Source organism: Protopterus annectens, chromosome 1.part2 (genome assembly GCF_019279795.1).
Source record: "Protopterus annectens isolate FY-2018-M chromosome 1.part2, PAN1.0, whole genome shotgun sequence".
Classification (NCBI taxonomy): Eukaryota; Metazoa; Chordata; order Ceratodontiformes; family Protopteridae; genus Protopterus; species Protopterus annectens.
In genome coordinates this window covers 309,745,852-309,772,023 of record NC_056727.1, presented here as the reverse complement: position 1 = coordinate 309,772,023, position 26,172 = coordinate 309,745,852, and the positions used below count along the sequence as shown (strand labels likewise).

The window sequence follows — 26,172 nt, the reverse complement described above, 5'->3', positions numbered from 1 at the left end:
TCCAGATGCTGTAGAAGGTCTTCCTTTTCTTGAGCCAGAATCAGGCAGTCGTCTAAATAAGGATAGATTTGAAGTCCTTGTAGCCTGAAGTAAGCTATCACTGGAGCCAGAACCTTTGTGAATACTCTGGGCAGTAGATAAGCCAAAGGGCAATGCAGAGAGCTGATAATGAGAATCTCCAGCTTGAAACCGCAGATACTTCCTGTAACTTAGCCTGATATGCACATGAAGGTAAGCTTCCTTGAGATCTAAAGTTACCATCCAGTGATCTTTGCCCAGCAGGGTAAAAGCTGTTGTAACGTCAACATCTTGAACTTGGGAATGTCCAGATAAGTGTTGAGGAGAGATAAATCCAAAAGCAGTCTCCACGTGTTCCCCTTCTCTGGTACTAGGAACATGCGAGAATAAAATCCTAGGCCCCTTTCTGACACAGGGACTGGTAGAATGATGTCCAACACCCATCTGTCTTGAGTAATTAAATCCCAATTTCCTTTGAAAAGAGACAGTTGTCCTTCAAAGGAGCTGCCAGACGAGAATCTACTGGCAGTTGAAAAGGCAGGTCATTGGGTCTGTTTACGAAAGGACTGACCCCTGCCCTCACCAGAAGTCTGAGCAGGTGAACTCCCTGTTCTAGGCCTAAAAGAACCTTGAGCCCTGCCCCTACCACGTCTAGACCTACCCCTAGACTGGGAATCATAAGCAGGACATGTCCACCCCTTAGCAGGCCAATTTCTACTAAACTTCGGTGGCTGTACCTGCAAAAATCTTTAACAGTTTGCATAGACTTAGCTTTGTCCTCCATTTTCTTTAAAACTGCTTCCACAGGTGAACCAAACAACACATCAGACTGTAAAGGAGCATCCAAAATCCTTGTCTTAACATGCTCAGCCAAATTTTGATCCCTCAACCAGGCATGCCTGCGAAGAACAGAACTAGTGGCAGCCACCCTCGAGGAGGCCTGCACAGCATCAAAACCACATTGCAAAGAATGCTTGCCCACTTGTTCAGACACATAAACTAAATCCAGCAAGTCTTTACAATCAATACCTTCCGCCAAAGCATCCACCTTAGATTTCAATTGTGAAAGGAGATAATTTTGATATTTCAGCATGTGAAACTGACAATTCAACGCTCTCATGGCTAGAGTGGAAGAAGTATACACTTTCTTACCCCACCTATCTAACGCCCTTGCCTCTTTGTCAGTGGGAACAGGATTTTTAACCACAGAGGCCTTAACACCTTTAGGCCCCTGAGAAACAGTTTCTGGGTCCGCCCTAGGACTCTTAAACAAATACTTATGAGCTTCGGGCACCCTATAGTACCTATCAGGTTTAACAGGAGCAGGAGGCAAAGAATCAGGGTTCAGGGAAGCCTCTGCAAAACATCTTCCACCACATTCAACACAGGAGGTATAGCTAAGGGCCTATGCTGGGGTAAAACAAGAATTCCCTAAGCCTCTTCCTGGAATCAGAGTAATCCTGGCCTTCCCATTTAAAGTGCTCCCTCATGGAATGCAGAGTCTCTGAAATGAAAAATCCTCAGGAAGTGAAGCCGAAGGCGTGGCATAATCCACATCAGAATCAGAATAATGAGGATACTCCTGCAAATCTTCCGCAGAAGATTCAGAAGCCCCTGGACCCTGTTCAAAACTGTCAAACTCTGGTTCCACTCTAGGCCTCTTATCAGGAGGGCCCATAGAACCTCTAATCATAGTAATCAAATCTTCTGCCATTTTAAGCATATGTTTCTTAGGTACAGAACCCGAAAGGCTAGGAGAAGCCCTACTGAAGCTGAAGTTGGCCTACCTCTAAAAGAAGTTTTGGCAACAGAAGGAGAGGCTCTAACTACTTTGGGAAGAGAGGGAAGAATAGTTACCTGAGAAGCCCCCTCAGCCTGGCCTGCCTCCTGAGAGGGTACATCCTGTAACAGTAAAGATTCTGCCTGAGACTCTATAGAAACTCCTGGCAAAACCTCTGGCTCCACTGAGCCATCTAAAGAACCGACGTCTGGGACTGCCGGTTCATCAACCCTAGGCTTCGCTGTTTTGTCCTTGCGCTTCTTGATGAAGCGGTCGGAGCATCCGACGGCATTTTATAATTGCAACGCTTCCCAAACACTAATCTGGCACAGTCTAACCTCCTCTTAATAGTGCGTTTGTTAAACTTAGCACAAGAGCGGCAACCAACAACGCCGTGCTCAGGCCCTAAACAAGGTATACATAATGTATGGTAATCCCTATGAGGTATTTGTTTCCCACAAGAAATACAGTTATTCACTTTTTCTGACATCCGGTTAAAAACTGAGGCAAGAAAACCAAAATATTGCCAACTCTGATTCGGTCTGAAACTCCGGTTTGAAATATTTCAGAACGCCAACCTGCACTCGCAAAACTGCTTCTGCATCGGATCACGCGGCAAAAAGACTGAGGATATGGCGGTCATGCGAGTCTAATGCGCCCTGACCGACGCCAGCCTTATACTCTGGTATTCGGCCGACTGGATGCGGACTATACCCAATAGTAAGGACTGCAGCAATGGAAGACGAAGAACATCATGGAAAGAACGGCAAAAATGTAAACCACAACAGTAGTGTCTTGAAAACTTCAGAATGCTTCACAATCATACTAAAATCAAACAAACTAAGACAAAAACTACACTCTAACTTTCAGAATAATACTAAACACAACCCTAAAAAAGTTTGGACTTCCATAAAAGAAATCTTACATCCCGGCCAAAAATTCAACCCAAACCCCTCTCCCAATAAACTCACCACTCGAAAATGCAATAGAGTTCAACTGTAATTTTATATAGTATAGCATCTCTAACCAAATGTAAAAAAAAAATATTACTTGGAGTTCAGTATTAGGTAACTGTAGTGCCCCCTTTGAGGTAATGTGTCAAATATCCGATGAATATTTATATGGCTGGTGAAGACATCAACATGAATATCCATTCGTTATTCGAACATGTCACAGGTGTTGGGTGGTGGGCAGGGTTTAGGCGGGACTTGTTACTGTGCACCTGGGGAGGTACTGTTCTACAACCTTACCCATATTTGTAAGTTCACCTTAACTTTTTACAATCTACCACTATAATCCTTATCAAGCTGAGATCCTCTTCTACCAGCTCATCTTTCTGTTAGTTACTTCATCAACAAATAATCCCAAACATGCCCAACAGCCACATATCCCCACACCCACTTTCACCTTCAAACCTGTTCTCACATCCTATATAAAACTATTCTTAAACAAACTTAAAATGTGCTCTTCTTCAACTGATGACCTTCCAAGCAAGTACTTAAAAACAGCAGCCAATAGCATTGCTTTTCCTGACTCAATCCTTATAAATAGATCAGTCCTAGAATCCCACGCTCCCTGTCTCTGTAAAGTCACACATTATCCCTCCCTGCACAAAGAAGGAAATTCAACAGACATTAATAACTTTAGACCTATAGCAATCTTATCTCCCCTTGCTAAAATACTAGAAAAATATATTCAAAACAATTGCTAGACTATCTCCTGCAAGAACTCCTATCCCCTACACAATATGGCTTCTGTCCTTCCCAAAGTACCAGCACTGCCCTTCTAACCTATACAGATACTTTCGATAAAGCTAGAGATAACTGCAAACTAGTCTCTTCCTTTTAAAGCCTATGACACATTTTGTCACAGGAAACTTCTACTTCAGATGTCCTCAATACGTCTCTCTCAGCCCACCCTTCTGTAGTTCAAAAGCTACATGTCCAATAGGTATCTGTCAGTAAAATGGCACTCCACGCTCTCCCCTTACCATCAAGTCACCACTGGTGCACCACAAGGCTCTATCTTTGGTCCCTTCCTCTAACATTTTCACCAACACCCTCTATACTTCCACACAACAGTCCACCCTAATACACACATGATTACACTCTCACTTGCACATCTGACAACATGGTACACCTCCAAATAAATTACGCAGAGTTTAGCAGCCACTGAAACATGGCTTCATAACTCACAACTCATGCTCAACCCAAAAAATACCAAAAATTTAAAGTCTTCCCTCTTGATAATACCATCACTGAAGTCACGTTTCATAGCAAACTATTAACAGCGATACTGGATGATAATCTTACAATCGAACTGAGTATACAGAACTGCATAAGAAAAGCTCATCAAAAACTAGAGATGCTTTACAGAGCCAAAAACATTCTCACCGATGCAACTAAAACTACACTTGCCACTACCTATTTCTTCCCAATCTTCTGTTTGGTGTTTCCATCCTTAATAATCTCCAGGCTTCACAAAAATTAAAACTTGAACAACGTTATAACAAAGTGGCTAAATTTGTAGCACATACCCTTTCACAGTCCATCACTGTTTAGCACTGAAAAGCCCTAATTGGTTAGAATGCCACATTAACTAACACATTAACAACTTCTTACCACTTATAAAATTATCCAGCATCCATCTGCCTGTCCAGCACTAAAAAAAGGTTTCTACCTAACTATGTTGTCAGTCTGTCATTGCGATCCAGAGACCAAAAACTCCTGTCTGTCTACAAACCTAGCAAATCTGCTAGGCAGTGCCTATATTCCTACAAGGTTGCTAAGGCCTAGAATGCCTTACGTGTATCCATTAGATCTATACCCTCCCTACCATCTTTCAAAACCACTCTGTTAAGACGTCCTAGCTAAAATGTGGCTCTGTTCTTGCTCAAAATCAAGATAAACTATATACTTAAATGTGAACAAGTACCTTTTCATTCCTTCTACATCCTTACTCTCCCTTCTTCACTTACTGCTATCCAATTCTATTCCCTGACTTTCTCTCTAAATATGTGATAAGTCTGTTTTTCCATCGCTTCAGATTGCAATTCCTATTCATATTAGACTAACTTATCTTTAATTTCTCTACAAATTGTCCAAAATTTCTCTAAATATTAAATGATTGTCATATACCCTTTTATCGATTCTTAACCAATGTTTTTATATTACAGTGGATCATTTGCATATATCCCATGTGCCTCTGATACAAGAGGTTTGGGAGGTTACTCAGTGGAAGTTCTAGCTTTACTAGAGTTTTCATTTTGTTTTTACTGATTGGTTTTTCAGCGACCTTCTCACTCACTGTTTTAGTTTGTTGTTTGGGATATTTTTGCAGTGACCCTAATGATAATGGACATCAGCTGGGTATAACAGTCCTGTGTTTCTAATACTTAGTCAAACACTCTGCTTGTGCTGTGTTGATGAGGTCATAAGGTAGAAATATGCATATCCACAGCTAGTGGGGTTTGACTTTATTGGTCTAAAATTGTCCAGTAAAACGACGAAACAAGTCATGGGCATTCAAAATTGCCAATTAACTGAAACACTTGATGTTCATAAGGATCATTTGCATATATCCCATGTGCCTCTGATATAAGAGGTTTGGGAGGTCACTAAGTGGAAGTTCTAGCTTTGCTAGAGTTTTTTCATTTTGTTTTTAGTGCTTGGTTTTCCAGTGACCTTCTCACTCATTGTTTTATTACAATGGATATAAAAAGTGTATACACCCCTGTTAAAATGCCAGTTTTTTGTGATATATAAAAAATGAGACCACAGTAAATCATTTCAAAACTTTTCCCACTTTTAATGTGACCTATAACCTGTACAATTCAATTGAAAAACAAACAAATCTGTTAGGGGAAAAATATAACAAACGTACAATACACTGGTTGCATAAGTGTGCACACCCTTAAACTAACACTTTGTTGTGTGTGCACACCCTTAAACTAATACTATGTTGAAGCACCTTTTGATTTAATTACAGCATTCAGTCTTCTTGGGTACACACCTGCCATCAATTAAAGGGACTCTGATTAACCCCAAATAAAGTTCAGCTGTCCTAGTAGGATTTTCCTCACATTTACTCAGTTGCCTACTACAGCAAAAGCTATGGTTCGCAGATAGCTTACAAAGCATCAAAGGGATCTCATTGTTGATAGATATCAGTCAGGAGAAGGGTACAAAAAATTTTCCACAGCATTGGAAATACCATGGAATTCAGTGAAGACAGTCATCAAAAAGTGGAGAAAATATGGGACAACATTAAAGTTGCAAAGAACTGGACATCCCTCCAAAACTGATGACAAGACAAAAACTGGTCAGGGAGGCGGCCGAGAGACCTACATGAACGCTGAAGGAGCTGCAGGAATTTCGGGCAAGTACTGGTTGTGTACTACATGTGACAACACTCTCCCGTATTCTCCATATGTCTGGACTATGGGGTAGGGTTGCAAGACGGAAGCCTTTTCTTACACAGAAAAACATCCAGGTCCGTCTAAAATTTGCACAACAATACACCGTCTCCCAAAAACATGTGGGAAAATGTGTTATGGTCTGATGACACCAAGGCTAAACTTTTTGGCCACAATTCCAAAAGGTACGTTTGGTGCAAAAACAACAATTCGCATCATCAAAAGAACACCATCTCCACAGTATCATGCTTTGGGGTTGCTTTTCTTCAGCTGGAACCGAGGCTTTAGCCAAGGTGGAGGGAATTATGAACAGTTCCAAATACCAGTCACTTTTGGCCCAAAACCTTCAGGCGCCTTCTAGAAAGCCGAAGATGAAGAGGAATTTCACCTTTCAACATGACAATGACCCCAAGCATACATCCAAATCAACAAAAGAATGGCTTCACCAGAAGAAAATTAAAGTTTTAGAATGCCCCTGCCAGAGCCCAGACCTAAATCCAACAGAAAATATGTGGGGCAACCTGAAGAGGGCTGTGCACAAGAGATGCCCTCGTAATCTGACAGATTTGGAGTGTTATTGCAAGGAAGAGTGGGCAAATATTGCCAAGTCAAGATGTGCCATGCTGACAGACTCCTACCCAAGAAGACCGAATGCTGTAATTAAATCAAAAGGTGTTTCAACAAAGTATTAGTTTAAGGGTGTGCACACACAACCAAGTATTAGTTTAAGGGTGTGCACACACAACCAAGTATTAGTTTAAGGGTGTGCACACTTATGCAACCAGCGTATTGTACTTTTTAAATATTTTTCCCCTACCAGACTGGTGTGTTTTCAATTGAATTGTACAGGTTATAGGTCACATTAAAGGTGGGAAAAGTTTTGAAATGATTTATTGTGGTCTCATTTATTTGCATCACAATAACCTGGTATTTTAACAGGTGTGTGTACACTTTTTATATCCACTGTATGTCTAATTTGTTATAATTATGTTTTGCAATAATTTGAAGCCTTTCTCCCCAGGCCTCCACAGAAAATGGGCTTCTACCCAGTCAGACATTCCCGGTAATCAAATGTGAATAAATAAATAAATGTTTGTTTGTTTTTTTTTTTTTTGGGTGGGAGGTCAAACTACTTCATAATGACATTTAGGCTTTCCATTTTCCTCAGTTTCAATTCAATTTGAGTGCTGTGGGAACATTTCTGGGACTGGAAGAATGTCCATAAGCACTGCATAAGGTTTTATCTGTACATGATATTCCAATGACAAACTTCCTCTCCATGTGAATAAATCACCACCACAGTCATGCGGGATATCATTGCAACTGCAGTGAACAGTACAGGAGATGTCTCTGTGGTACCAAATGTAATCTTTGCTTTTGCACTGTGAAGTCACTTCACCCTTACCAGCTTCTCATAACCCACATGATCCAGGATAGTAAAAGAATTTCCTTCTTTATGGACAACTACCTGAAAGAGGAGCTAGGAGTTTGTACTTCAGACGTTTGTGCCGACATGTCAAAAGTTTCTGACTCAGTGGTGCCACCCAGTGGACAGTGTAGGTAAACAATACAGTTCTCTGTTTAAATTTTATTACAAGGCAACAAAAGATAGCCAGCTGCCCCTCTTTATGCAGGACAGTCCCTATCCCTAAAGCTACAAACATGATTCTGTATTTTATTGTGACTCAGAGCCAACATGAAGAAGAACCACACAGATGCATGTCTTTTCTGTTTAGTATAAAAACTTCTGTCAAGGAAAAACCTTACACTGTCTTAAGCTTACAATACATATAGCTATGTTAAACAACCTAAAACAAGTTACAGACCTTGCAAAGATAAGAAACCTAGTTAAAACACAACTTCATGAGACAGTAAATACTAATTTTAAGGAAACAGCTATTGAATGTACTTTTAGGACGTGCACCACAGAAAATGTACATTATGGAAAATGTATGTGTTATTAGTGCTGTTTCTTTGCACTGCTAGTGGATAACATTTTTTTTCCCATAAAAACCTGCAGGACTGGACAACTTAGTTTCCCTTCACAGTTTTTTAGTAAGCTCATACTACTGTGCTGAATTACTTTCTTTATAATGACCTTTCATATAACACTAAGTTATGTTACATTTGATCTAGCCACAACATAACAAAAAGGTCGTTCTATAAGATTTTTTATTTCATTAGCAATTTTAATTATGTCTATACACATACATACACATTTTATATATATATATATATATATATATATATATATATATATATATATATATATAAATAAAATTGTTCATTCTGCATTGTTTTTGCTTTTGGCTATTCTAACCTCTAGTCAGAGCCTGAAAATGCTCCTTGGGGATCAGTACCTCACCCCAATTAACATTTAAAAAATAAATACATGTGTAAACAGCCTTTTAAAATACTGTAAACTATTTAACCTTACATGGGCCTATTAAATAAACAGTACTATTTCTAGAATAAGAACTATTTAATTCTACAATAAGAACTGTTTACATAACAAATGTATACAAATAAAAAGTTGTGTACACATTTACGTAAATAAATACAAAAATGGAGTTCTGAACTAAGAAGTACACACTGGAAATGTATTTAATCTTACAGGGATGCTTAAATAAAAGTCCTCTGCTTCCAGAGTTAAGTGATATTCTACAACAAAAATGCAAAAATCAAGCTTTGAGGTGTAGGTAGATAAAGCTCTGACTGGGTGCAGATGACCAGAGTTCAACTAGCAGCTTGGGTGCCTCTAGGAGTTGGCCGGGAAGGTATTAGTGAGCAGCCACTGCCAGCTTACCTATCCTATGGGGAAGTGAGCAGTAGGTGTTCACCCACTGGAGTTCCAGCAGCTGAGCTTGTGCTACTACACCACATTCACACTAAGAAGTCGAGTGGAAACTAGTACATATAGGTAATGATTTCCCTTATGAGGTAGTGGCTGTGGGCTCAGAGGATCCATCAAGGAAGAAAGGAGGTGCTCCCAAGGGGACAGGGTAGGCTGCCTTTCAGGACCAACAAGTTGAACCATTCCTTGTTGCCAATTCTTGCTTAAGAATGAAGGAGAATGAAAGATAACAAGACTCAAAACTTTTTATACTAGAAACATCTTTATTAAGTTATCACTTATGACACAGGTAATCATACATTTATATAAATGAAAAAAAAAACATATTGACATATTTTCAGTTGGAAACATTATACATCACTTATAATCTATCCAGTCATTGTCAGTCAAATATTTCATCCATCCTCAGCCCCTTCTTCCCATTTTGCACATGAGGTCGGGGTGTCACTTCCGCAGTGTTAATCATCTCGATTCAAGGTTTACACCACCGGGTGGCAAGCCCTGCCATGGTAGTTCGTTCGTACCACTTACTCACACACACACTCACACCTACGGCCAGTTCAGAGTGCCCAATTCACCTATCGCATGCCTTTACATTGTGGGAAGAAAGCCACATTTCCACAAGGAAGACATACAGACTCCACACAGAAGGCACCCCAGCCAAGAATCGAACTGGAGAACCTCTTGCTGTGAGGTGACGACACTAACCACTGCACCACTGCAACCACTATCATACATTTACATAGCTCATTCAATTCCTGCAATCCACCAATATCAAAATTAAGGTGTTAATATCCATAGCAGTGATCAGTTGATTATTTTTCTTCACTTTTTTCCTTGCCGGCAATTACAGTAATCAAAGTGGGTGTGTGTCCATGAAAGAGAACAGCAGATTCTTTACATGTACAAGATACATAGACTATATTAACATTACTGTGAGAATGAAATCCAACCATGAGAGGAAAAGCAATAGTATAATTAGCACCATTGTGCTATTTGGTACAGAGACAGTTCGAATTTGCATATGTATGCAATCAAATCCAAATATCAAAGCACAACAATCCTAGAGCCTCAACTATTAATCAGTGAGCAGCACTAATTAATCAGTATGTGCATGTGCACTCGGGCATCTCCTGAGCACACAGTAATGACAGCAAGTTACATAGGAACACGTCTTGGGCAACTTTTCCTTTACAGGCTTTCTGACAGACAGGGTTCATAGGAGGTTACTAGGCTAGTGGCCCTGGGGTCCTTACAAGACTAGCAAAGAGTTTATCCCCAAAAAGAAACTTTAGTCAGCACCTGTCATCCCTGTCAATGAGGGACACAGGTGGAATCCCTGGGAAAAATTTGTGGTTTCCCATCCACTCATCAAGTTTGCAGTTGAAGACGATCAGCGAGGTACTCTGTTTAACGTGTATGGGAAGTCTATACCAAAGACAGGGCAGCCTCTGGGAGACAAACCTCTCTCTCCAGCAGGTTTTGGTGATGTCACATATTAGATTCAGGCCTTTCGAGCAGGTAGTGCATGAGGAGTTAGACTTACGGATATGGAGCATCTCTAGTAGGACAGGTTCTGAGACTGACTTGTAGGCAAGACACAGATCACCTCTGAGCAATCTGCATGATCCCTAGTACAGTGATCGTGATTTGAGCCTATCCACATAGGACAGGTGTTGGAGGCCATGGGTTCTCTTTGTGAGGTATTTCTGTGGCCTTTCCAGTTCGTGCAGATGTTTGGAGAGGTACATACCAAACAGAGTGTTATACTCAATTATTGGTCTAAGGAGGGAGGAGTATAGAGAGGAAATAACCTCCTTTTTTCTGGATGCAATCCCTTTACCTATGACATGAACCAAGTAAAAGGCTTTTCTGACCACTGCCGGTCCATGATGTTCGTGTTTGAAACAATCCCCCTCTCGAACATATTTGGGCATTGTTGTAGAACAGTACCTCCCTAGTCGGTCTGCGCAGAAGTGGGAGTGCCCTGTGTGATTGTCATGTCAAATGGCATTGATATTGTATGCAAATGATGCAGGAGTGGCTGCCATGTAGCTCTGACAGTGACATTATGCATGGAATGTTTTGAGTGGAGAGCACGGTACAAAGTGGAACAGGGAATTTACTCTTTTCCTCAGTGTAGTGTGAGCACAGAACTGGTATATTTAATTTGCAGAGGGTGTGGTGGGCTTGCCCTCCCGCATAAATGTAAAAAAAAATATTACTTGGCATTCGGTATTAGGTAACTGTAGTGTCCCCTTTGAGCTAATGTGCCAAATATCCGATGAATATTCATGCGGCTGGTGAAGACATCAACATGAATATCCATTCTTTATTAGAACATGTCACAGGTATTGGGTGGTGGGCATAGTTTAGGCGGGACTTGTTACTGTGTACCTGGGGAGGTACTGTTCTACAACATTACCCATATTTGTAAGTTCTCCTTAACTTTTGACAATCTACCACTATAATCCTTATCAAGCCGAGTTCCTCTTCTACCAGCTCATCTTTCTGTTATTGTTACTTCACTCATATCTCAACAGAGTCTATGATAACTTCTGTAATGAACAGCAGGGTTTCTCTATTAAGTACCAGGATACCACAACCATTCTACATCTCATCATCTATAGCAGCAGAAGCACAGACTAGGAAAACCCAAGTAGGACTTTACCAACTGACATGGACAAATGCCTCTTTGTGTGTGTGTGTGTGTGTGTGTGTGTGTGTGTGTGTGTGTGTGTGTGTGTGTGTGTGTGTGTGTGTGTATATGTGCGAGCGTGCGTGCACATTTCTTTAACATATATCCTGTTTTCCCTTCTGCCATGCCAATCATCAAGTCACCTCCTACTGAACAATAGCCTATTCATTTCCAGAGGTAAGGCCCCAACATGAGGGAACCCTTCAAAGCATCTTGGACAACAGCCATCAGGGCGGACCTTCATCCTTAGCAGATAGAGATTTTGCAACTTCACTGTCTATGCCCAGCGACGTTCACATATGCACTTCACACATACAGGCAATGGATAACATCACTGCCTTGGATGGCCCACCCATAAACCCACTCTAGTTTGGCCCACTCTGGCTTCTGGCTTAAGGTGCATCTCTCTAGAGCTGTGGGTGCAGATGACCACGGCCACCAATCCTCCCCAGGCCTGGATGGGCTTGTCCATCCACCCCTGCTTACTTCATCATGAGCTCAAGTTGCTAATCAAACTCAAGTTGCTTAGGTTATAGTCTGGGCTCTATTCCTCTACAGAACTAGAGTCCTCAGAATGGGCTTTCATCATTTTTCTACTCTACTCCTTCACCTCAAGTAGTACGTGCTGCTTCCCCTGCTACTTCTATAACTGGACTTCTAGATCTATGAAGGCTTGAACTTCTCAGGAACCATTACACAGGGGATCAGTAGTGGGTCCTCTGTTATTCATCAATTATCTCAGAAAGAGATCATTACCCCCAAACAATTCTGTAAGTAAGTGACCTTGCCCAATTTAGATATGTGCATAGTAACTTGCTAAACTATGAAAAAACCAAATCCATGTCAATAACACAGAGGAATCCTGTCTTTGTCCTCACAAGTGGAAAGTCTATTCCTCGACTAATAAGGAAGTAGAATCCACCAATCAATTCAAGTAGTTTTGCTTCTTTTTAGAACCCACATAATTTAGAAGCAAAATGCAGAAAAGCATATTCACTATTATCAGGTCAGCACAGTGCTGCCTTCCTACTTTCCTTGGGTGTCAATCCACACAGTGAATGAACATAACCTACATGTTCTTGTTACTGTCTTGTAGACTGCAAACTTTACTAAATAAACAATGTATATTTACCCTGCTACAACCACACTCCTGTACCCCAGTGCATGGTTACTAGTCATGGAAAAGCACGTTTTAACAAACCTCTCGTTAATGTTCAAGCTCATTACTTACAAGCACTGTCCCACTCTAATTTGTTTGCTCCCTCATTTTCTGTTCAGTATTTGAACTTTGCAATCCACTCAGTACCTCCTCTTTAATTCTCCCCCATAAGCCTCAGTGAAGTGCAAAGACTTCTTTAAATTCTGGTCTCTGACTAAGGAACAGTATACCTACTGCCCACTATCCTCACTCCTATCAATAAACAGCATCTAAACTACAATATCAAATGCAAGGGTCCACTGGTCAATGTCTTGACCCACACAAATATCAGACAAATGCTTCATAAACATCTAATCTGATTTTCATGATGCTGAATGCTGCACTGCTGTCTAATGCAGTAATTACTTCTGCAAAGTAACTTTCTGTTATTGTACAATTTCTAATAAGTTGTATTTACTTATGCAATTATATTCCTTTATTTTTATTATTCAACAACTGCTTCGTAGCACTTGTTTAAAAAAACTGCTTTATGACATATGATGACAATATTTTTCATTGTTTTGAGATGTATGTTAATATTCCATGCAATGGTTATACATAATCTGCATTTATTTCGCTATCAAACTATGCAACGTTTTATGCATCATACGGGTCTCAAATAATTTTAATATAAATTCTATGAATGAAAGCTTTGTACCACCTAGCATCCAGGTTGTGGTTGAAAAGGATCCCAAGCCCAGACCACTTACACAGTTAAAGGAAAGAAACAGTTCAGAATTTAACTCCATCAGTAGGGCTAGTCAGATAACCCTTTTCAGTCTCAAGCCAAGACACGAGGCAAGCAGAACGCAGAATGAAAAAAATCAATAAACAAACTATGATTTTAGTCATGGAAAGTTATAGTCACACATAGATAATTTTAAGAAAAACACTGAAGCTGCAAAGTTGCAGAACAAGCACAAACAGAATTATATAAACCTATGTACAAAATTACAATTTTATTTAACAAATAGCTGTGTGCATTTGACAATTTATAAAACATGCAAGTGCACCTTAACATGCAAGTGCACCTTAAATTAGAAGATCCTAAGCTTGGGGCTTGAAAATAACATTTGCAATGTATGGAGGTGAACAGCCTGGCTATAAGTATCCATGTTTCTGTATCTCCTGGGTCATAGCTGAGAACATCTATAGACTACAAAAACAAATTACTCACCCTCTCAAAAGCAAGGCTGCCCCAAAACACAAAAGTGGGTATTCCGAGAAGATAGCTTTTTATTTGTAATAGTGCATCAACCGTTATGTTCTAGCACGGCTAAGGAACTTAATAGTGATTAAAAGATATCCAAGAGTCACAAGGAGCAAAAGCTCATTAGCACATCTCAAAACTGAACATGTACTGCAGCTGGATCAACTGTGTTAAGATCTTCCCCAACCACCCCATGCAAGCATGGGCGCGGCACGCACACACACACACACACACACACACACACACACACACACACACACACACACACACACACACACACACACACACTATATACAGAAACAAAAATATGCATACACACAGTCGCACAGACATCTGAACAGTAACACACTCACAGACATACAGTAACACACACAAACACCCACACATACATGTGCACACAGCCTTGCAGTACCTAACAGTTATGTTGCTAAGAGATCCTTTGCTATCACTGACAGCAATGGGTGCGCTATGAAATATCATGGTTGAGTTTTTCTATGAATCATTCTGCAATTCTATTTTGATCCGGGTGTAAGCCTCCAAGGAATACAGTTAATTCACATTAGCTGTTTGCTCAAACGGCTGCATCTGCACGTGGTGCTATCCAGCAGACTGCTGCCACTACTCCTCAAGCTCTTCCTACAACTGTAGTGTTAAAGTGGTGTTTGAATCATTCCTTCATAAGATACTGATATTAACAGGACTGGGTGATGCATTTTCTGAATTATCCACAAAATCTACCTTACCTAGCCAATTCCTAGTAACTGTAACAGATCCAAACAGAAACGTTATTAATGGAAAGATAATATGGTCTTAGCATGTGGAAGCTTACCTTCACAGAAAATATAACTCCACCTTTAGGTTTAAATGAATTAAAAAGAGCAAGCAGATCTTTAGCCTTCATTCTATCCCAGTTCAAATTGCATACTGCCAGCCGACGAGTGACCTGGTAAAGGAAGAACACATTTTAAATGTTAAAAAGAAAATAACATTACGTCAACAATAATGACAAAAGTAGAGATCAAAACCAGGAAAATAACAAAAAGATCATGAAAGAATTTATAGAAGTCTACCAAACTTACTGCACACAGTGCAGTATAACAAAATAATATTTAAAAACCTGCTAGAGACGGTCTGATTACAGGACGTTTTCTTATATCAGGCCCTATGTATGACTGAGGCATGTAATGGGGGGCAGGTATGCTCCATTCATCTGACACAATGACTATGCCATCACATGGGTGAGGAATATATAAAAACACATTAACAGCAAGGTATCACAGAACATTTGATTACCTGCTATGCACAAAAAGAAAAAACACCATGACAAAAGGTGTTCTATACTACAACAAGTCCACTACAACTAAGCACCGTGGTTACTGGTCAGAAAGGAAACGTACTGAATTCTGATAAAGTGTTTTTTGAATTAAAGGAGTCAACATCGGTGGGTACTTAATAATTTCTATTACCTGCTTTCAGAAAACAGCTTAACTGAGTAATCACTATCCACCCAACATAACACTCATTTTCTCAACCCTACAAGTCCTATTTACTCAGGTTTTTTTTTCCTTACGAGTCCCTTGGATGAAGAAAACACCACTATGCCATTTTACACAGATGTTCCCTTTCTGCTTGGAATAAAGAGAAACAGACTACCTATGGACTGATGGCATGCATTTGGAACAGAAGTTCAGTTATATGCAATTTCCAACCTAATTGCATAGTGCACTTTAAGATGCTGCAGCACCCAAAAGAACAACGATGATTGTAAAAATATTTATTTAAAGCAATCATTTAACACAAACACTTTTCACAGTTGTTTGTATACGATACGCATATATACAGCAAGTATCCCCATATGAAAACACATTCTTACGTTTTTTTCTGCTGTGTGCAGGCAATGAACATTTGAATTATTAGTTTATGACTGTAGAGATAGGAAGAACTAAAACAAAGGAAAGCATAAAAACATTATAAAGATTCAACTTTAAATTATTTTCACATAAAGCGGTTAAAAAAGAGTGCACATTTTACAACCATACAAATTCTGTTCACGGCTCCGGATAAGTATACAAAAAAATTAAATTAAACTGGTGCTGATTGAAACAATGAAGCATGTCAGTTAAAGCGGTTTTGCTGGTGGAATGTCAAGCTAAACTACATCATAGTAAGTTTCCAAGAGTGTAGTGTTAATAAAATAAATAAACCTTGTTACTGATGTACATAAAGAAGTTATGTTCCTACCATAACGTTCCATGTGAATTGTTCATCTCGCCTTTGTTCTTACACATGGGGTTTGGAGCCGATCCTCGGCTCCGAGTCGGCCGCTTCACAAGCTCTGCATCTAAGAGAAAGCTCGAGGCACAGTCAATATCCCATGATCCTCCTCTACCATCCTTCAGATCTAGTTTGCAAGAACCAGAAAGCATTACTAATCACTGTGTTTAACTCTCACGCAATCACACACACTTGAGGCTGAATAATACTAGAACCAACCACAGATAGGCAAATAGCCAATAGTCAACTTACTGAAGACTGGGTAGAGAAGGCAATCTCGAGAATACCTACCAGACACTAGTCATACCCATTCTTCAGAACGTGGTGGGGGATGGAGGGAGGGGATGTAAGAACAAAGGCGAGATGAACAATTCACATGGAACGTTATGGTAAGAACATAACTTCTTTATGTGAAATTGTTCGATCTCGCCGTTTGTTCTTACACACTGGTAGCGTCACTAGCTCCGTTACCCTGGGTGACACATGGAAGAACATTCCTGAGTACAGTGGAACCAAAGGACTCTCTGTCCTTGGAGGACCTATCTACTTTGTAGTGAGTTACAAACGTATGAGGTTTTGCCCACGTCGCCGCCGCACAAATAGTATCCAACGGAAGAAGAGCGACATGGGCTGAAGAAGTAGAAACGGCCCTGGTAGAATGAGCCTTAGGCTTGAATGGAAGTGGTTGCTTTGAAGCAGAATAAACAAAATTTATGCAGTCCGAAAGCCATTTGGATAATGTCTGCTTGGTTACTGCCATGCCCCTTCTTATCTGCGAATGACACAAACAGCTGATCTGACTGTCTGTAATCTTTTGTTCTGTATAGATAAAATCTCAGTTGTCTATGTACATCCAACTTGTGTAACATGTATTCCAACTTGTTTGAATGGTTTTTGAAAAATGTGGGGAGTTCAATAGACTGGTTAATGTTAAGCACAGAGCATACCTTCGGAAGAAATGACGGATTTGTACGCAAGGAAACTCTGTCTGGGTGAAAAATCATGTATGGTGGTCTGACTGACAATGCCTGTAGCTCAGAAATTCTACGAGCCGAGGTAACAGCAATGAGGAAGAGGGTCTTCCATGACAAATACTTAATTGAGCAGTTTGACGCTGGTTCAAATGGTGGTAGCATAAGCTGAGACAACATCAAGTTCAAATTCCATGGAGAAGGTGAAAGGTACCCTTCATGAAGGCCCTACAAAGCCTGTGGGACATGATTGAAGAATCCCCTTCACCTACATGGAAGTTCGATATGGCCGCTAATTTCACTCATCGTAGAAGTAGAGGCCCCTTCATGAAACAGTGTGGATAAAAATTCTAGGATTTTGCGCATCGGGGCCACCAAGGGATCTAATCCTTGTGCTGACGCCCAGCAAGCAAAACGTTTCCATTTGCTTTTGTATAATTTTCTGGTAGAAGGTTTGTGGGAAGAAACTAAATGTGTTGTATTGTAGGGGACAAAAACTTTGACCTGGCTAAATTGGGAAGTGGAGCAGCCAAGCTGTCAGTTTGAAGGACCGAAGGGATGGATGAGGAACTCCCGACGAGTGAGTCAAAAGATCTGGCTCCGGGTCCAGAATCCATGGTTCCTCCATCAGGTGGGTACGAAGGAAGGGAAACCAGATCTGTTGAGGCCAGAATGGTGCTATGAGTATGATCGTCCTTTCCAGATTCCTGGCTTTCTGTAGAAATTTGGGAATCAAGGGGACAGTAGGAAAAGCATAAAGGAGACCCGGGGGCCAATCATGTACCAGTGTGTCCCTGGGGGCACCCCCCCGGAGGGGGAAGAAGGGCAAAGTAGCTTCTGCATTTGGCATTCAAGGGGGATGCAAAAAGATCGCAGCAAGGCTGGCCCCATCTGCGGAAAATCCTTTCCGCCACGTGACTGTTCAGGGACCACTCGTGAGGCAACAGGATGGCTCTGCTCAACCTGTCCGCAATGACGTTGGATGACCCCGGGATGTGCGTTGCTATCAGAAAACAACCTGTGGACGCCGCCCATTGCCAAATTCTCAGGGCCTCTCTGCACAAAGGATAAGATCTGGTTCCACCCTGCTTGTTTATGTACCAGACCACTGACATATTGTCTGTCTGAACTGCCACTGTTCCTAGAGGTAGAGATTTGTGAAAGTGTTGCAACGCTAGGAACACCGCTCTCAGCTCCAGAACATTGATATGCAGATTGTACTCTATCTTGGACCACTCTCCTTGGACTATTCTCCCCTGAAAAAGCCCCCCCCCCCCCCACCCCATCAGGGAAGCGTCCATGGTTACTGTGGCTGTAGGACTGGGTAATACAAACGGACGACCCATCGTCAGATTCTGGCTGTTTAGCCACCATCGAAGATCCTGCTTGCAAGATTCTGTGATTGAGATGTGGTGAGACAGAGGAAGCTGTTGGAATGACCACTGCACGAAGAGCAGCCACTGGAGGATCCTCATGTGCATCCTGCCCAGAGGAACTGCAATCAGCGTGGCTGACATCATGCCCAGAACTTTCAGCACTTGTGCCGCAGAAACTTTTCTGTTCCGAATAAGAATAGCGACCTGGTCTCTGAGAGCTGATACTCTTGTTTGTGGGAGCTTGATCTGCATTGTAGTAGTATCTAACTCCGCCCCTATAAATGAGACATGCTGTGAGGGCGGTAAGGCAGATTTTTCAAAATTGACTGATATCCCTAAACGGGAACAAAGGTTGATCGTGTACTCCCTGGATTGTACAAGGCGATACTTGGTGGTGGCGGTGAGGAGCCAGTCGTCCAGATACGGAAACACCTGGAATCCTATCCGCCTCAGGTGAGATGCCACTACTGCCATGCATTTGGTGAACACCCTGGGGGCTGAGGTGAGACCAAAGGGCAGCGCTCAAAATTGGAAATGACTGGCTCCCAGCCGGAAGCGCAGATGATCCCGGGGCACCTTGGCCATTTTGATGTGGTAGTAAGCATCCCTGAGATCTATAGAGCACATCCAATCGTCCTTCTGTAGGAAAGGAAGGATCAACTGTAGCGTGACCATCCGGAATTTTTCCTTCCTTACGAAGGTGTTGAGTTTGCTGAGGTCTAAAATCGGCCTCCAGTCCCCTGTTTTCTTTGGAACTAAAAAGAACCTTGAGTAAGTTCCGGATCCTATTTGGTCCACCGGGACTGGTTGGATGACTCTTTTTTCGAGCAACTTTTTTATTTCTATGGCTGCTTGATCTCGCAGACTGGGTAGAATATCTGGAAATCTCTTTTGTTGGGGGGGCATGGTTATAAATGGGATGTTGTATCCTCTGGTTAATACGCTTTTTACCCAAGAATCCGTAGTAAGACTTAGCCAGGCCTTTGGGTATAAAGCTAAGTGACCCCAGACTGCCTCCTGAGTACGACAGTCGGGCCTCCCCTCAGGAGTGCTGGAAGGGCTTCCCAGGGATGCTATCCCTGTCGCTCTGGTTCTGCGGACCCCCTCTGCCGCCTGGGCGGTGTCTTCCATTCCTGCCTCCTCCTCTGCCTCTAGAGGGGGCATCACTCTGTGTGGGCTGGAAAGATCCCGGAGTCTTTCGGAACCACATTTTTCTGCCTCTTTGCCCTTTGGGGTACGATCTGGTCGGGGCGGAAAAACGGACCCCTACGGCAGACAGGGTCTTACCTTCTTGCTCACACCGAGTGAGAGTCTCCTTCACTTTGGGACCGAACAGAGTGGCACCATCAAAGGGGGCATTGGTAAAGGAAGACTTGAAGGCTTCCGCAAAGGAGCAAAGGCGCATCCAGGATTGCCTCCGTAGAGCGATCGCTGAAGCTGCAGCCCTACTCGAAACTTCGGCCGCATACGAGATGAGCCTCATGGACGAGTTTACTATCGAAGTTAGGGTGTTAAGTTGTGCTGTTAGCTTTTCGGAGACAGCAGCATCTGTGTTACCCTGGAGAGTATCTCCCAACTCTTTAATGAGATCTCTCTGAAGTCGTGTAAAATGCATGAGGTAGTTCAGCGAACGCATGGAAAAAGTTGCTGAACTGAAAACGTGCTTCCCATACCAGTCCATAGTCCTGGAATCCTTATTAGGAGGATGAACAGAGGAAGATGACTCAGACATTTCCTTATTCGTGGCTGCCACTACCACCATAGCATCCACTGGGACTCCCTTTGTAAGATAAGCCTTGTCTCGGGGGGCAGTAATATACTTGTTCGGCTTCCTAGGGACTGGTTCCACTGTATCTGGAGTTTCCCACGCCCTTCGAGCTATCAGATCCATTAGTTCATCGAAGGGCGGGGTCACCCAGGAGGTAGAAGGTTGAGCCCCAAATGCCTTCAGCAACACCGATTCGTCCTCAGTGGGGGCAAGGGTCTGCCAATCACCCCTCTGTTTCAAGATCTCCAGAATGTCAGCAAACGAGACATCCTCCGAGGGGGACCATGGGGACCCCTCTGACTCATCCAAATCGGTGTCCGATGTCAGTGATTCCTGTGGAGAATCAATGTGCCTCCTCTTGCACAATCTCTTCCTCGTGACTTCATCAGAGGGGTCATCTGGTGAAGCTTCCGAGGAGCAGGGAATACCCTCTGGGGGTGGCTGAGGCATTGGGTCTCTACGCTTGGGGGGGATCGCTGGTACAGAAACAGAACGCGGCCCTTTGGGGGAAGGAGAAGACAACTCCGATGAAGTGAATGTCTTTTCAGACAAGACCTTCCTCATGACATCGAAGGCACCGGAGCCCCGGGCCGAGGACTCCACCGGTTCCGAAGAGCACGGTAGTTTCCCCGAGACCGGGGCCACGGGCTCCGACCCCGAGGACGGAGCCGAACTAATCTGTGCCGAGGCTCCGAGGGGAAGAGTCGGAACCGAAAGCTCGGTTCGACTCTCGGCCCTGGAACCAAGGAGAGACCGTCGGCTCCGTGACTGCTCGATGGGCTCTGAGGGAGTCGAGGTCAGTGGCGCCGATCGCACAAAGGTAGGCTTCAGCGCCGAGAGTTCAACAATCATCGGTTCCTCTTCTCCCGGCTCCGAAGACTCGAAGGATCTCGGAGGAGGATCTGCTGGAGATACAGGAAGGGCTTCCAGTTTCGAAACCAACTGGGACGAAACCGCAATTAGTTTGGACAGAGCCGTATTCTCCATGAGCTTCTGTACCACACGATCCACGTCAGTATCCGATAACGGCCTGGAAGTATGGGTCGAAGGGGCCGAAGATGTCACCGATCGAAGGATCGAGGGTGGAGGCACCTCCGACACCGGCTCCAAGACCTGAGGCTCGATGAGAGATAATCGCTCAGTGCTCGGCCCTGAGGTCTGTGGAGCCGGCGACCGAACCTTAGAAGGGGTGCTCGGAGCCAATGACCTGGGCTCCGATACCTTCGATGTCTTCGACCCCTTCAAAGACTTGGACGCCTGATCAGCCTTCTCCAAGGCTTCTTGAAAGTCAGGCTTTAGTAGGCCCCTTTCTATCAGCTTCCTACACCTTTCCATCATGACCCTTCCACTGAAAGAGTGACAAATAGAGCAGTCCTCCTGCAGGTGGAGAGGGCCAAGACAGTAGTGGCAGGAAGCATGATTGTCAGTAATGGACATCTTCTGTCCACACTGACACCTTTTGAACCCTGATTTAGCTTTTTCAGCCATAACTGACAGGGAACAAACTTTACCAAGCAAATTAGCTAGCTTAAGAAGGATATAACACTAAGTTACTAAGTATGAATATGAACAGCTAAGAATGTTAGTAACAGCCCCTTAATTAAGCTAATATGAATATACTAAAGAGTAAATATAGATATATATTTATATAAATATAACAAGGAAGTATATATAAAAAACACTGCACACAATACTAAATTGCTAAATACTAGAAAAAATATCTAACTAATCTTCTACTACTAATGCTGTCAGAGCCCTGACAGAACTAAATAGGCCTATGCCCTAAGATTATATTTATCAATATAGAGATAGAAACAAATCCCTAAGTAAAGAGTACAGACACACACTAACACTCTGTATATAACTAGAAAAAGGGTTTAAACAGCTCTAATATAGAAAAAATAGAAAAGTTTTAACTGGCCCGAGCTCTCCTCGATGCGATCTGCTGCAGCGTCAAACTAGATCTGAGGGATGGTAGAGGAGGATCATGGGATATTGATTGTGCCTCGAGCTTTCTCTTAGATGCAGAGCTTGTGAAGCGGCCGACTCGGAGCCGAGGATCGGCTCCGAACCCCGTGTGTAAGAACAAATGGCGAGATCGAACAATTTCACATCGCAACGCTAGTACTTGGTTGGGTACTGCAAACTCCAACGTCCTCAAAATATGAAAAATATAAAAAAGTGAAGTCAAAACAAGAATATCTGGAATTTGACACCCAAAAGCTCAGTATGCAGTGATTTAAAGCAATATCACTTATTCAAATCCCCTACTTGAAAACTACTACTGAAAAGCAACTACAACTCTAACTTGTGTAAAGAGACAAATGCAAACACTTTGCTCAAAAAAAAAAAAAAAAAGAAAGAAAGAAAAGAAAACTAACACTAGGCCTCATACAAAGATAGTACAGTGAGCTAACAATGCTAAGGAAACATTCAAGCAACCCAGCAATTTGATCACAAGACGTATCAATAAGCAAGTTAAAGTAATTTATCAAGAGAAAGTCACAGTTCTGATAAATGATAAATATTATTAAAAAAGACATTAACACAAGGATCTAAAATGAGACTAAGCAAGCCATCATCAATTTCCTGCATGCTGGCAATGGATCTGTTAAAGAGCTGACCTGAAGATGAAGGAAAAATACAGTGAAGTAAAGTGAATGTTAATTAAAACAAGGTGAGAAAATGTTAAAGAAATACATTTTTACCATATCTCCACGAGGAGCATCATTGTCCAGCTCTCCCCAAGCATGCTCAATCATCTCTGGGTCTTCTGGATGGAGAAGTTGCTCAATATCATTCTCATCATCCTCATCAGAGCTGCTTTCAATGTTTCCTTTTCCTCTGGCTAAGTCAGGACCACTCTCACTATCCTCATCCGATTCATCACTCTGCTCAGACTCTTCTTCGCTCCCTTCTTCCTTCTCCTCCTCTCCTTCAGCCTCTTCATCACTTTCCTTTTCTGAGATAATGCAGTTTGATGTCTCTGCTTCACTTTCCCTATTTCCATGGTCGTCTTCATCACTTGTCTCTAAAAGAACAAAATACTACAGCTGAATCTGGAAACTACATGCATCCATGGTGGCAGTGAAGATAACATGAATATAACAAGTGAAATACAGTTGCCTTCAAATTGCTCCAGGGTAAAGCCACACCACTTTCTTTTTTATTTATTAATTCTTTGTTGATGAGCTACTCTACTCCCTCTAGGTTAGTGATCTGTTTTAAGGAATACTAGGGAAAATTTTGCCAGGGCATTAGGGAATTTCCCTACTCTTCAAGATAGGTGCCATAGGGTCTTTAACATCCACCTGAGCTGCAAACAACTCAAGCTGATGGGACCTTGGTTTAACATCTCAACTGAAGGATGACAGACTCAAAAATGCAGCACCCCATCTGATACTGTAATGCAGTGTTAGCAGTCCATCCACTTGTTGTAGGAAAAGCACCTACAGCCTTCTGTACCATAGGCGAGTGCACTACCAGTTATGCCACTGACACTGTGATGCTCCAAAACATATGACAGATGCACTTCCACTGTACCTTGAAAACATTTTGTAAGGTGCAAATAAAAATGCCTCACAGCTTTTGAGGCAAAATAAAAAAAATACAAAGGGTATATACCAAAATAAAAGATGTATTATGCTTATGTGCATTCACCAGGAATAAGTCTGCTGTTTACACAGCCTCCCCAAAGATAACCCTGTTACAGAATTCATAAATATCAGCAAGCCATTAAACTTGTGCCATAATTCAATCGTACACCATGAGCCAGAAGAATCCTTCTATCTGACCTTTTGTCCACTAGTGACGTTTGGATTGATGCTGGACCTAGTGTTTGAAATTGTCATTTCCTGCTGATTTTCACAACTATGGATTACTGTTTAATGACCTATTATAGTGTGCTTGTTGTGGCTGACCGATAAATGCCTTGCTATACTGTATCCCTGTGACAGAATCATGCACTTTGCTGCATTACTTCTACTTTTCTGCACTGCAGTTATTACTGTAGCATCCAACGCTGTAGCCATAAGTTGCTTGTTTTTTGCTTGATTACACTTTTACTGTGTTCTGCTTATTTAATACTGCATTTAAATACTGTAAACTAAACTGTACAGTTTGTACTGCATTTGTCTGCTTTACTGTGCCTGTTAAATCATATTTGTTGCTGTTCTCACTGTTACAATGCAGGTTTTGCTATTTTCATTCTTTGCAAAGTAATTGTTGCTACTTTTCACTGTTTGCAAAGCATCTGTTCTGTTTTCCCGCCAGGCCGTATTTTAAATAACTGATTTGTTTGCTGTTTAAAGCAATCTTTAGTGTTTCCTTGCTGATTTTCTGCTGTTTAAAACATTTTCAGGGTCTCTCTCTGCTGTTTTTCCTGATGTTTAAAACTTTTAGTGTTTCTTGCCTAAATTAGTCTAGCTAGCAGCTGTAGCATAGTCCAGATACAGGTTTTCTGCATCTGGATCTGTTTGTAGTGGCTGTTGTATTCTGAGCACATTTTCCAAGCTATCTTTGATCGGAAGGGGCCCTTCTGTATCCTTGTGAGAGAAGTGTGCAGACTGGAACCTGTCTGATGAAGGCTGACTAGTCTAGGGCTTGGAGTAACCACCCTCATTGGTTCTTTTGATTTTTTTAGAAGTTTTTAGCTTATGGTATTTAAGCCCTGCATTTGATCGGGTTTCTGCTTGTTTGCACTTGTGCAACACTGTGCACTGCTGCCCAATTGTGCACCTAGCCAGACAGATAATTTCGACAATTCTTCCCTTAGATACGTTTGTAGTACATTAGTGTAGTCCTCATCCTTAGCACATCTCTGGTCTAAGAAGTATTGCTAGTGAGCTGTGACCTATTACACCACCAGCCAAAAACCCATCAGAAATACCCATCTATACACCACCTCCTAAATCAGTCCAGAAAGCACCCCCTTTGTGATAACAGTTCTTCCAACCTAACATTATAGACAGTTGGCCTACCCTTGTTTCTCCTGCCAGCATTGTTGACTTTGGTCTCCTGAGGCAGTGTAGCAACTGCTCATGTACACTGACAACCATTTACTAATAACTCACTCTAGTGCAGAGTGCAAGAAATTCATCTACACCAAGAATCTTGAATCCCTGCTCTCTCGCACTCAAAACAGTAACACTGAAGAAGTTTGTCAACTCACCCACCACTACTCATGCACATAATACCCAAATCATGCACACAGTACGCATCCAATACATAAAATCAACATATGTGGGGGTTCTCTCAGAAAACTTACTGAAACACCACAGACCTCCAAAAGAAAAGACTGCTACAACAAACACAGTTCCCACAGCACCCAAGACACATAGCAACATCAGTGTCTCACCTACCAAGCCCTTAAGGCATAAAACTCAAAAAACAAATGTTCTTGTCATTGGGGACTCCATAGTGAGACACATGGATGCCCCACTCACCAGGTTAGATGAGGAGAAAGTCATGGTCAGCTGCCTGTCTTGTACTTGGATTCATCAGAACACGCACGCACTCAGGTCTCTCAGCAACAAGAACCAATATGACTCTGTCACAGCTCATGCTGGAGTGAATGACCTGACATGTACCTCAATAGACTATATGAAGAGAC

The 26,172-nt window shown here is 42.1% G+C and overlaps 1 protein-coding gene across 1 annotated transcript in view; it reads right to left on the bottom strand.

The window, feature by feature from the left end:
* ESF1 (ESF1 nucleolar pre-rRNA processing protein homolog) overlaps window positions 1-26,172 on the bottom strand; it is a 1,041,566-nt gene that overhangs the window by 923,437 nt on the left and 91,957 nt on the right. Inside the window, exons 3-4 of the mRNA XM_044056192.1 lie at window positions 23,270-23,592; window positions 15,002-15,115 (exon numbers count right to left, since the gene is read on the bottom strand). Of these exons, the coding sequence (XP_043912127.1) occupies window positions 15,002-15,115; window positions 23,270-23,592 (437 nt within the window). The remainder of the gene's footprint in view (window positions 1-15,001; window positions 15,116-23,269; window positions 23,593-26,172) is intronic.